The sequence below is a fragment of the Hyperolius riggenbachi genome, chromosome 10, assembly GCF_040937935.1.
Source record: "Hyperolius riggenbachi isolate aHypRig1 chromosome 10, aHypRig1.pri, whole genome shotgun sequence".
NCBI lineage: Eukaryota > Metazoa > Chordata > Amphibia > Anura > Hyperoliidae > Hyperolius > Hyperolius riggenbachi.
The window spans coordinates 44,769,304-44,783,247 of NC_090655.1; the positions used below are offsets into that span (position 1 = coordinate 44,769,304).

A 13,944-nucleotide genomic window follows, 5' to 3' on the forward strand; every position below is an offset into this window, starting at 1 on the left:
GGAGAGGAGGTGGCAGGAGGCCTGCCTGCAAGCCGTGGAGGTGTCACAATTTGGTCCGCTGCGCCCTGCTTGCCATCGTTCACCACCAGGTTCACCCAATGGGCTGTGTAGGTAATGTAGCGGCCCTGCCCGTGCTTGGCAGACCAGGCATCCGTGGTCAGGTGTACCCTTGACCCAACGCTCTTCGCAAGAGATGACACCACTTGCCTCTCAACTTCACGGTGCAGTTGGGGTATGGCCTTTCTCGAAAAATAAGTGCGGCCTGGCATCTTCCACTGCGGTGTTCCGATGGCCACAAATTTACGGAAGGCCTCAGAGTCCACCAGCCGGTGTGGTAACAGCTGCCGAGCTAACAGTTCCGCCACGCCAGCAGTCAGACGCCGGGCAAGGGGGTGACTGGCCGAAATTGGCTTCTTCCGCTCAAACATTTCCTTCACGGACACCTGACTGCTGCTGTGGGCAGAGGAGCAGGAACCGCTCAAGGGCAGAGGCGGAGTGGAGGAGGGTGCCTGTGAAGGTGGAAGGGAGAAAGCGGCAGAAGCAGATAATGCACCTGATGGAGGAGGAAGAGGAGAAGGAGGGTGGCTTTGCTTTTGTGTGCTGCTGCTGCTTTTGCTCAGGTGGCCATCCCATTGCTGTTTGTGCCTTTTCTCCAGGTGCCTTCGTAAGGCACTTGTCCCTACGTGAGTGTTGGCCTTTCCACGGCTCAATTTTTGTTGGCAGAGCGAACAGATGGCTTTGGTCCGATCTGAGGCACACACTGTGACGCCGTCGATATGACATATCGAATGCGTCATGGAGTTACCAACGATAGTTCTTCGCAAACCACCCAAACTGACAGTTTTTGGTTTAAATACACTTTTTTTTTTTCCCTTCACCAAAGGGCTGGAGAAATCTTTTCATGGTCAGCTAATTAGCCTCCTGTTGAAAAGATTATCTGCCAGCACAGGGGACCCCCTGAGGTGTTTATGACCTCATCCATCAGGTGAAGGGTAGATATCAGTTGACAGAAGCTCAAAAATGTTAGCTCCTCTAGACTGCTAGGAACCGATCACAGCAGGGGGTTCTCCCAGGATTACCTCAGCTGAAGGATCAAGGAGATTCCATCTCCCAGCTGACCTTTCTGTGATCTCACAAATATGAAATCCATCTTTTGCCATAAAGATGGCTTTCCAAATAGGCAACGGCCTTAAGAACCCGCTTATTCTGAAATTCGGAACCAACCACATGATTGGATGTTTCTGAATTCAAGGTAAGCCCTGCCAAAGCAGAGATATGCATTTTGGGGTCACCGTTCACTCTAAACCCCCCAAGTTTGGTATCAACGTTCTTGATAAATTCTGACAAACCTAAAAATGTTATTGGATTTAACACAACTTGCACGGTTTGCAGATGAGCACACTTATCATGATTCAGGTAAAATTCTGTCTCTCTGAGAGGGGCAGAGATCTCCTATTCCAAAGAGGTGTGTGATCCACGCCCCCTAACCCCTCCTTGCTGGAGTGGGGGCTATAACCAGACAGAGCCCAGAAAGCTCTGTGTCCTTTACCTTCAATCTGATGCCTAGTAACATCCTGGCAGCCCGGAAGGACACGGGCAAACCCTCCCTCTTGGAACTTCCTAACAAAGGCCTGTTGGCCGCATGGCAACCGCCATTTTGGGACTTTCGCCAAAGACTTGCGATTGCCGCATGGACTACCAATAACGGTATTTGAACTGCATATAATCAGACATTCTGTTTCTCTTCCTCTCTTCTCTCTGTCCAATCAATCTGTTCTAAAATAAGCTGTGTGTATGTAGTTTAGAAATAAACTAACGATTTTATCGTTCAGTCTTGTGCCTGTTCTGGTCATCTGATTGCTGCTATAACGAATCTGCCCTCTGAAGAGTCAGTCATACTACCGCATTGTTTTATGATTTGCTTATAAATTGTTGATTTGCTAGCTAGGTTGTAAATAACCGTTTCTTCCTTCTAGGATTAGCTAGTACCAGATTTCCTGTGCGAAATCGATAACTTTCGTTTCTCGATTGTAAATACAATTCGAGATTGCATCATATAGGGACCCAGTAACCTTTCTTTAACGTCACATTGCTCACAGTATTTAAGCCGTCGGAAGTGATTATTCCCCGAACGGTGACTTGAGCGTGTTGAACGTGATTGGGCTGGCTACCGTATTATGATAGCGTTGGAGACTGTCCGCTCCATACAACCGGACAGTGGTGGCAGTGTATTTACCAGATTTCCAGCGCGAAATCGATATTTTTAGTTTACCGATTGTATATACAATCAAAATTGTACATGTATGGGCACCTCCAACCAATCTTAACCGTTTACTACGCACACAGTGAATTTGCCTCCAGCAGTCTCTAGTGCATGAGACCTGTATGGCAACAGTGGCCTAGTAATACGGGATTGGTGAGTGTTAGTCCCATTACATATTGTCGGCAGCTGCGCGACCAATCTTTATTGTCAGTCTGTTCACCGTACTTCCTGCGTATGCTAACGGGAGCAGATTAGACGGGATTGGCACGCTCTGTCGCCCTTTTCTTTCTTCCCTCTGACGATCCAGCAACCGGTCTCGTTGTCCGTCTGCGCCCGTACTTCCTGCGTACGCTAACGGGAGCAGATCTCGACGGGATCGCGGGGCTGGATTGTCACACACACATTAAAAACTTTCCACACCGCTGAGCCACCCTGGGATGTGGGCACTATGGGGACCGTCACCTCAGCAGCTGATGCTGAAGGGCAAGTTGGCTGGCTGTACATAGGTGGCGATACATGGTGCCGGACTCTGCCACCAGCTGTTTCTGACGAAGAGCTGCCCCAGCTTCTTTCAGCAACTTCTCTCCTCCTACTACTCTCTGACTCCACCTCTGAACTGTCCCCCTCTTCATCTCCTCTATTGGGAACATACAGAGGATCCCTATCATCGTCATCATCGTAATCATCCTGCCCAGCTTCGCTTGCCTCAGACAAATCCAAACATGCACCATCAGTAGGTCCTTCATCCTCCTTACACGTTACATCCATAGTGTTGCCGGGTAACTCAAATATATGAGCTGGTGAAAATTCATCTGGCTGTAACAACAATGGCTGTGCATCAGTGATTTCAACACTAAATAATTCTTGCGAAGTGTCAAATGCAGCGGAAGTGGTGCTAGTAGTAGCGCTGGTGGCTGAGCAAGATGAGGTGTTCTGTGTCGCTAAATACTCAACCACGTCCTGACAATCTTGGGAGGTGATGGGACGTGCCTTCTTCCGAGCACTGTACTGTGGGCCAGGTCCACACGAAATTACATTTACACGACCTCGCGCAGATCTGCCGGGTGGCCTTCCTCTGGCTCTGGCACTACCTCTTCCTCTACCTGTTCTGTCCATATCGGGTATGCACGGAGTGGTATATCACACTGCGTGCACTCACGTAGGTAGGTGGGTTCACTTAACTGCACAGGTATGCGCACTGATGCGGTGGGTTCACTGAACAGAACAGGTATACAGTGGCGGGTTCACAGAACAGGTATGCAGTGGCAGGTTCACTGAACACAACAGGTATGCAGTGGCAGGTTCACTGAACACAACAGGTATGCAGTGGCGGGTTCACTGAACAGGTATACAGTGGCGGGTTCACTGAACAGAACAGGTATGCAGTGGCGGGTTCACTAAACAGAACAGGTATACAGTGGCGGGTTCACTAAACAGAACAGGTATACAGTGGCGGGTTCACAGAACAGGTATGCAGTGGCAGGTTCACTGAACACAACAGGTATGCAGTGGCGGGTTCACTGAACAGGTATACAGTAGCGGGTCCACTGAACAGAACAGGTATACAGTGGCGGGTTCACTAAACAGAACAGGTATACAGTGGCGGGTTCACAGAACAGGTATGCAGTGGCAGGTTTACTGAACACAACAGGTATGCAGTGGCGGGTTCACTGAACACAACAGGTATGCAGTGGCGGGTTCACTGAACAGGTATACAGTGGCGGGTTCACTAAACAGAACAGGTATACAGTGGCGGGTTCACTAAACAGAACAGGTATACAGTGGCGGGTTCACAGAACAGGTATGCAGTGGTGGGTTCACAGCACAGGTATGCAGTGGTGGGTTCAATGAACAGGTATACAGTGGCGGGTCCACTGAACAGAACAGGTATGCAGTGGCGGGTTCACTGAACAGGTATACAGTGGCGGGTCCACTGAACAGAACAGGTATACAGTGGCGGGTTCACAGAACAGGTATGCAGTGGCAGGTTCACTGAACACAACAGGTATGCAGTGGCAGGTTCACTGAACAGGTATACAGTGGCGGGTCCACTAAACAGACCAGGTATGCAGTGGCGGGTTCACTAAACAGAACAGGTATACAGTGGCGGGTTCACTAAACAGAACAGGTATACAGTGGCGGGTTCACAGAACAGGTATGCAGTGGCAGGTTCACTGAACACAACAGGTATGCAGTGGCGGGTTCACTGAACACAACAGGTATGCAGTGGCGGGTTCACTGAACACAACAGGTATGCAGTGGCGGGTTCACTGAACAGGTATACAGTGGCGGGTTCACTAAACAGAACAGGTATACAGTGGCAGGTTCACTAAACAGAACAGGTATACAGTGGCGGGTTCACAGAACAGGTATGCAGTGGTGGGTTCACAGCACAGGTATGCAGTGGTGGGTTCAATGAACAGGTATACAGTGGCGGGTCCACTGAACAGAACAGGTATGCAGTGGTGGGTTCACTGAACAGGTATACAGTGGCGGGTCCACTGAACAGAACAGGTATGCAGTGGCGGGTTCACTGAACAGGTATACAGTGGCGGGTCCACTGAACAGAACAGGTATGCAGTGGCGGGTTCAATGAACAGGTATACAGTGGCGGGTCCACTGAACAGAACAGGTATGCAGTGGCGGGTTCACTAAACAGAACAGGTATACAGTGGCGGGTCCACTGAACAGAACAGGTATACAGTGGCGGGTTCACAGAACAGGTATGCAGTGGTGGGTTCACAGCACAGGTATGCAGTGGTGGGTTCAATGAACAGGTATACAGTGGCGGGTCCACTGAACAGAACAGGTATGCAGTGGCGGGTTCACTGAACAGGTATACAGTGGCGGGTCCACTGAACAGAACAGGTATACAGTGGCGGGTTCACAGAACAGGTATGCAGTGGCAGGTTCACTGAACACAACAGGTATGCAGTGGCGGGTTCACTGAACAGGTATACAGTGGCGGGTCCACTAAACAGACCAGGTATGCAGTGGCGGGTTTACTAAACAGAACAGGTATACAGTGGCGGGTTCACTAAACAGAACAGGTATACAGTGGCGGGTTCACAGAACAGGTATGCAGTGGCAGGTTCACTGAACACAACAGGTATGCAGTGGCGGGTTCACTGAACAACAGGTATGCAGTGGCGGGTTCACTGAACAGGTATACAGTGGCGGGTTCACTAAACAGAACAGGTATACAGTGGCGGGTTCACAGAACAGGTATGCAGTGGTGGGTTCACAGCACAGGTATGCAGTGGTGGGTTCAATGAACAGGTATACAGTGGCGGGTCCACTGAACAGAACAGGTATGCAGTGGTGGGTTCACTGAACAGGTATACAGTGGCGGGTCCACTGAACAGAACAGGTATGCAGTGGCGGGTTCACTGAACAGGTATACAGTGGCGGGTCCACTGAACAGAACAGGTATGCAGTGGCGGGTTCAATGAACAGGTATACAGTGGCGGGTCCACTGAACAGAACAGGTATGCAGTGGCGGGTTCACTAAACAGAACAGGTATACAGTGGCGGGTCCACTGAACAGAACAGGTATACAGTGGCGGGTTCACAGAACAGGTATGCAGTGGCAGGTTCACTGAACACAACAGGTATGCAGTGGCGGGTTCACTGAACAGGTATACAGTGGCGGGTCCACTGAACAGAACAGGTATGCAGTGGCGGGTTCACTGAACAGGTATACAGTGGCGGGTCCACTGAACAGAACAGGTATGCAGTGGCGGGTTCACGAAACAGAACAGGTATACAGTGGCGGGTTCACTAAACAGAACAGGTATACAGTGGCGGGTTCACTAAACAGAACAGGTATACAGTGGCGGGTTCACAGAACAGGTATGCAGTGGTGGGTTCCAGCACAGGTATGCAGTGGTGGGTTCAATGAACAGGTATACAGTGGCGGGTCCACTGAACAGAACAGGTATGCAGTGGCAGGTTCACTGAACAGGTATACAGTGGCGGGTCCACTGAACAGAACAGGTATGCAGTGGCGGGTTAACTGAACAGGTATGCAGTGGTGGGTTCACAGCACAGGTATGCAGTGGTGGGTTCAATGAATAGGTATGCAGTGGCGGGTCCACTGAACAGAACAGGTATGCAGTGGCAGGTTCACTGAACAGGTATACAGTGGCGGGTCCACTGAACAGAACAGGTATGCAGTGGCGGGTTAACTGAACAGGTATGCAGTGGTGGGTTCACAGAACAGGTATGCAGTGGTGGGTTCACAGCACAGGTATGCAGTGGTGGGTTCAATGAATAGGTATGCAGTGGCGGGTCCACTGAACAGAACAGGTATGCAGTGGCAGGTTCACTGAACAGGTATGCAGTGGTGGGTTCACAGCACAGGTATGCAGTGGTGGGTTCACAGCACAGGTATGCAGTGGTGGGTTCACAGCACAGGTATGCAGTGGTGGGTTCACAGCACAGGTATGCAGTGGTGGGTTCACAGCACAGGTATGCAGCCAGACAGGAACAAGTTAAGCCTAACTAATCTTTCCCTGAGAGACAGTCTGCAGCAGCTCGCCCTACTCTCACTAACGCAGGCAGCACACGAGTGACCGTAATGGCCGCCGCTGCCTGCCTTATATAAGGGGGGGTGGGGCTCCAGGGGCTAGTGTAGCCTAATTGGCTACACTGGGCCTGCTGACTGTGATGTAGAGGGTCAAAGTTGACCCTCCATGTGCATTATGGGGCGAACCGAACTTCTGCAAAGGTTCGCCTGCGGGACGCGAACGCGAACCACTGAAGTTCGCATGGAACCGTTCGCAGGCGAACCGTTCTGCCCAACTCTACCTGTAGATTGTAAGCCTTTGGCAGGGCATGACTGTGTGCACTTTACCCAGAATTTGGAACTTGTATTTTTACCACTACCACTCCAGTGTATGATCTGGCATTGTACTACTATCTTCATTGTGTTGTGTTTCTTATTGCTTATTACCTGTATTGTTGTATCTATTGTCTATAACCTGTATGGTGCTGTCTGTAATCCTATTTATTGTACAGCGCTGCGTAATATGTTGGCGCTATATAGATCCAATAAATAATAATATTAGCGCTGGCATCTTATGCAGCGTTGCACAGAGTATTGTCACTTAACTGTCCCTTCGGGGGCACACAATCTAATCCCTACCATAGGCTTATGTCTATGTATGATTTGTGTAGTGTTTCTATTGTAGTCTAGGACCAATTAACGGGGAAGCCAATTAGCTAATCTGTATGTGTAAAAAAAACAAAACACCAAAAACTAAAATTAGCAGCAGCAGTCACATACTATCAAAAGAAGGCTCTATTTGTGAGAAGAAAAGGAGGCAAAAATTCATTTGGGTGCCAACTTGTATGGCTGAGCAATACACTGTTAAAGTTTTGAAGTGCCAAATTGTAAAAAAAAATGGCATGGTCACTGGGGGGCTGGGGTATATTAACCTCTGGTCCTCAAGTGGTTAATTGTAGCAAGAGAGGAATGTAAACATTCCATGGCAGTGCAGCAAACCTACATATATATCTATATCTATATATATGCAATGGCGGCTTTCAGAGTAAACTGCACTTTGGGAACTTGTAATTTCTAAAAGAATACTACTACTTATGCACGAAAGCAAATATGATAACTGTATGGGATATAAAAAGTAGGGAAACATCTTGAATATTATGTCAGAGTTTATTATCGCTTAAAAAGGCATTTTTACATGTAAAGATGACTAATCAGCTGTGCTCTTATTGGAAATAAAGTAAACAAACTCCCTTCAGCTCCAGTTTAAACACTTCCCCTCCCCGGGACGAGTAACTACGTCCCTGCAAAAATGCCACAACTCTGTGCAGGGACGTACGTCCCTCCCCTCCGCCGATCCCGCTCACCCCCCCTGCGCGTGCTCGTTACCGCCGATCGGTAGCTGCTAGATCAATGAATGGGAACACCATTCTCATTAATTGATTGATGTCAGTCCCTGTGTGAATGACCGCAGATGTCTATTTAGATGGCTCCGCCATTCACAAAACCCATCCACGCATCACTTCCTCTATGCTTGCTAATATTAGCATGAGAAAGTGAGCGGCGAGGACATCTTGTGGCCAAAAAGTAAAATTACATCTACATTTTTTTTTCAATAAAGAACATATTTTCCCCTTATTTTTACATTTAAAATTAACACCTGACCTCCCACATTCCCATTAGCTACCAAATTATTTATTTATTTTGAAAAAATAATAAAAATTACAAAAAAAAAAAGTTACCTTAGGGACTGAACTTTAACCTCTTGCCGACTGGTCCACGCCAATTGGCGAGAATGCGGCGGAAGCCCCAGGACCACCCTACGCCGATTGGCATGAATGGCTTCCCATGAGAATTGCAGATGCATTAGTGCGCGTGCATCTCCGCTCTGATGACAGAGCTCCACTCCGCCTTCAGTCTCCCAGTGGCGAGACTGTTAGACGGTGAAACTGCCATCTTATAACCCTGTACAGTGCTGCGATCTAAGGCAGCGCTGTACTGGGAACAGCCGTGTGACACGGTTGTCCCCTCTGTAGGCAGGAAAGTGATCGGCTGTCATACAAAGATGCTGTACAGACACAAAAGATCAGTATCTGCAAAAGATCTGTTCCTGCCAAAGATCCGTTCCTGCAAATTGCATTCATAGGCTATGATATCTGCAGATCATCATACACACCTTGTTTAACAGACATTCATCTGCAGATCAGACAATCATCTGCAGATCTAAAAATCCATCCTGATGGATCTGATCTGCAGCTGAATGTCAGTTAAACAAGGTTTATATGATGATCTGCAGATCTCATAGACTATGAATGCAATTTGCAGGAACGGATCTTTGTCAGGAACAGATCTTTTGCAGATACTGATCTTTTGTGTCTGTACAGCATCTGTGTGTGCAGCATCTTGCAAAGATTTTTTCTGATGGGGAGTTCTGCTCCATAGAAAAGACTGTGTAGAGTATGGCTCTCATACTACATGAAGGGTGGTAAGATTGGTCTGTGATCTTTCATTTTCCAAAGACTATAGTCTGATGTGTGTATGCAGGATTCCCCGGCCATTACCCGTGGTCGCAATGACAGACTTGCCCTCCATAATAGATTCTCGTTGCAGGTACTGAACCGCAAGCAGAAAATGTAATGTAAAAAAAAAAAAATAGATGTAAGCGTAGAGAAAGAACCATGGAAAGTTGATAAGGCAGTCAGACATTACCTAACCAGACATCACTGAGTGAGGAAAAGCATTCTCGCCATGGTGCGCAGTAGTCCAGCACGGCCGTCACTACACAAACAGCAGTTTGCGGTGCGTTACACAGTGAGTTTGGTGTGTCAGTGTGAAGCAGTACACTAATTACACTACCTGATTGATGTATACACATGCAAGATGTTTTAAAGCACTTTAGGCCTGTCATTTAGCATTCAATGTGATTTCTGCCCATAAAACACTGCTTTGCGTCAAATCCAGATTTCTCCCCGGGGACTTTTGGGATGTATCCCACTCCGCCACCTGGGGGTCCAGTTGTTAGACCCCTTTAAACATCTTTCCCATCACTTTTCTGGCCAGCATAAGTGTTTCTAGTTTTCCAAGTTTGCCTCCCCATCGAAGTCTATTGCGGTTCGCGAAAGTTCGTGAACCGAAAATTGGAGGTTCGGGCCATCTCTACTGACTGGCTGACTCTAGACCTGCAAATAGAAAGCGGTTAAACACATTCTTTTTTATCTAGCTATCAATAATAGTAGCGACTCTTCAGAAGCCAGGGTTCAGGTTTTGTGTTGCTGAATAATAGGTGTAGCCGAACAAATAAATGACGTTAGCGTTGTTTATTAAAAATGCAACATAAATAATTAATATATACCGAAAATCATTAAAATCAACAATTATAGAGACATTAGTAGCGCAGTAAAAAAATGAAAAGGGAGAAAATACTTAAGTTCGTGGAAATACGAACCTGTGCAGATTAGGCAAGTTGTATTTTTGAGGAATAATTTTATTATTGAACAACAACCATGTTCTCAATGAACCCAAAAAAACTCATTAATATCAAAGCTGAATATTTTTGAAAGTAGTTTTTAGTTTGTTTTTAGTTTTAGCTATTTTAGGGGGATATCTGTGTGTGCAGGTGACTATTACTGTGCATAATTATTAGGCAACTTAACAAAAAACAAATATATACCCATTTCAATTATTTATTTTTACCAGTGAAACCAATATAACATCTCAACATTCACAAATATACATTTCTGACATTCAAAAACAAAACAAAAACAAATCAGTGACCAATATAGACACCTTTCTTTGCAAGGACACTCAAAAGCCTGCCATCCATGGATTCTGTCAGTGTTTTGATCTGTTCACCATCAACATTGCGTGCAGCAGCAACCACAGCCTCCCAGACACTGTTCAGAAAGGTGTACGGTTTTCCCTCCTTGTAAATCTCACATTTTATGATAGACCACAGGTTCTCAATGGGGTTCAGATCAGGTGACCAAGGAGGCCATGTCATTAGTTTTTCTTCTTTTATACCCTTTCTTGCCAGCCACGCTGTGGAGTACTTGGATGCGTGTGATGGAGCATTGTCCTGCATAAAATTCATGTTTTTCTTGAAGGATGCAGACTTCTTCCTGTACCACTGCTTGAAGAAGGTGTGTTCCAGAAACTGGCAGTAGGACTGGGAGTTGAAGCTTGACTCCATCCTCAACCCGAAAAGGCCCCACAAGCTCATCTTTGATGATACCAGCCCAAACCAGTACTCCACCTCCACCTTGCTGGCGTCTGAGTTGGACTGGAGCTCTCTGCCCTTTACCAATCCAGCCACGGGCCCATCCATCTGGCCCATCAAGACTCACTCATTTCATCAGTCCATAAAACCTTAGAAAAATCAATCTTGAGATATTTCTTGGCCCAGTCTTGACGTTTCAGCTTGTGCGTCTTGTTCAGTGGTGGTCGTCTTTCAGCCTTTCTTACCTTGGCCATGTCTCTGAGTATTGCACACCTTGTGCTTTTGGGCACTCCAGTGATGTTGCAGCTCTGAAATATGGCCAAACTGGTGGCAAGTGGCATCTTGGCAACTGCACGCTTGACTTTTCTCAGTTCATGGGCAGTAATTTTGCGCCTTGGTTTTTCCACATGCTTCTTGCGACCCTGTTGACTATTTTGAATGAAACGCTTGATTGTTCGATGATCACGCTTCAGAAGCTTTGCAATTTTAAGAGTGCTGCATCCCTCTGCAAGATCTCACTATTTTTGACTTTTCTGAGCCTGTCAAGTCCTTCTTTTGACCCATTTTGCCAAAGGAAAGGAAGTTGCCTAATAATTATGCACACCCGATATAGGGTGTTGATGTCATTAGACCACACCCCTTCTCATTACAGAGATGCACATCACCTAATATGCTTAATTGGTAGTAGGCTTTCGAGCCTATACAGCTTGGAGTAAGACAACATGCATAAAGAGGATGATGTGGTCAAAATACTCATTTGCCTAATAATTCTGCACTCCCTGTATGTCCTTTCTGGGAAAACTCGTAAAGTTCCTTTTTTTTTTTCAGTTCAGGAGCAAAGTTCAGACAAGATGGCCGCTAACCACATGGTCCTCTGGCTAGCAGCAGCAGGCTCTCGTGAAGATGGGATTTGGAGGACTGAAGTCCATTGGCTGGCAATGTGCTTTTGATGAAGCTGGTTTGGGGGTGTGACAACGCCTGCCCCCTCTGAATTACCCACCAATGACAGCCCACCTCCTCCTAGGGGAAATTTGAGCTTAAATTGTAAAACACTATAACTCATAAATGATAAATGTCTTATTTAGGCGGACAACGGATTTATAATTGTCAGAAAATGCCGATTAATATGACATCTTGCATGAGTATGTTAGGCTGTCCTGTCCCCTAGAAGGGTTGTACCGGATGGGTTATTGTTATGATTTTTATATCAGCACATTGGGCAGATTTTAACGAATAAGACCATATGAATTTCATAGCTGTGCTTTACACGGCTTTCCTTTAACAGACCGAAATCATAAACCACATGCATTTAAATCTGCCCCCATCGGTGCCACTGGATACCAGTGTTCCCACAGCCCCCTGGGGAGCTGCCTTCCTTGCTACCCTTAGATAACTAACACACCAAAAGGTGGCTTTCATCAAAGTGTGACCAGCTAGAACAACCTTTCACACATTACACCAGGATTCCGGCTAGGGTTTCACACCTCTGTGTCACTGGCCAGCAAGGAACACTTTTGATGAAGTTAATTACACCACTAGGTCTTCTCAGAGAGCATACTTGGCTCTCAGTAAAGGGACTCTAATACCTATGAAGACAACAGAGACCCCAAGGCCCTGATTGCATTTTCTGGTCTCACGGCTCTTCCGCGACATTCCTCCAGCCCCCTCCAACCTGATCGCTCCCTCATTGTCCTCATCCGCCTTCTCGTTTTTCAGCATTTGGCCCCAAGTCCTCCGGTCCTAGGCCAACTGCGCATGCACAGGCGCAGAACACTCCCGGCGACAGGAGCTCAGAGGGGAAGCATTTGCGGCCGGCCTGCACCTGCACTGACTGGATGACTTACCAGGGCCAGTCTCGGGACCATCAGGCGGCGACTGAGGATGACGAGGGAGCAATCATGCTGGAAGAATTGCCAAGTTTGTATATTTTCTTTTTTTTTTTAAGTCCCCATCTCAGGTACACTTTAAGCATGCTCACTACTCACCTCATGGATAGCGGGGTTCAGTGTCTCTCCTCCCCTTCTCTGAAAAGCAAATGAAAATATTTAATGGTAATTGAATATTCAGCTGAAATACATTCACAAAGGATTGAGATGAATGTCATGAAAGTAATAATAGAGGGGAAGAAAAGGGAGAGGGGAAGAAAAGGGAGAGGGGAAGAAAAGGGAGAGGGGAAGAAAAGGGAGAGGGGAAGAAAAGGGAGAGGGGAAGAAAAGGGAGAGGGGGAGGGGAGAGGGAAGGGATGATTGGAGGCAGGGCCGGTTCTACACTTTTTGCCGCCTGAGGCTAACTTGTGAGGATGCCACCCACCCCCCAGGTAGTAAAATTGTCCCCAGTATAGGTAGCCTGGAGGGGGTAGCAACTAGGAAGGGGGACAGCGGGCACAGCAGCAGGGGAAGGAGGGGAGGGAGGGGTCGGACCCCCCCTCCCATCCACTCTCCACCTCCAGCTATGAGTGCAGCATCTCCCATTGTGTCAGGCAGCGGGTGGGTGAAGTAATTACATCTTCCTTTTATGTTGCCACCGCTCATCACCCCGCCTCATGGGCAGCCCAGAGGTGCTTGGGGGGTATAATGTACAGCACGGAAACCTTTCAAAGTCCTGATGGGGACCCCATGATTTGCATGTATGCCCCTGGCTGGCCAGCAGTTCCCTAATCTCCCCTCACTTTTATAAACCTGAGGCTACATTCATTCACATTTCTCACAGTGGGAAATTGCAGTGCTGCATTATAAAGTTTTATAACACAGCTTACTGCGCTGCAAAGAAAAGTGTATGCGACGTTTGGGTTTCATTGTAAAGTGTAGCGTTATGGTAACGCAGTGCTTGCAGTGCGTTACCTCTACATGCACATGTTACCAGGTACAGGGAAGCATACTTTTTATTGACTGCATGCTTTTCTGTACCCACTGTATGCAACAGTAACACAGCGTTAATCTGTGTTACCACATTTTGTTGTGT

The 13,944-nt window shown here is 47.3% G+C and overlaps 1 protein-coding gene across 2 annotated transcripts in view; it reads right to left on the reverse strand.

Moving 5' to 3' along the window:
• The window catches only part of LOC137536013 (rap1 GTPase-activating protein 1-like), a 363,102-nt gene that overhangs the window by 334,723 nt on the left and 14,435 nt on the right, over nucleotides 1-13,944 (reverse strand). For both annotated transcript variants that reach the window (XM_068257949.1, XM_068257950.1), the window contains one exon: nucleotides 12,969-13,007. In XM_068257949.1, coding sequence (XP_068114050.1) covers nucleotides 12,969-13,007 — 39 coding nt within the window. The remainder of the gene's footprint in view (nucleotides 1-12,968; nucleotides 13,008-13,944) is intronic.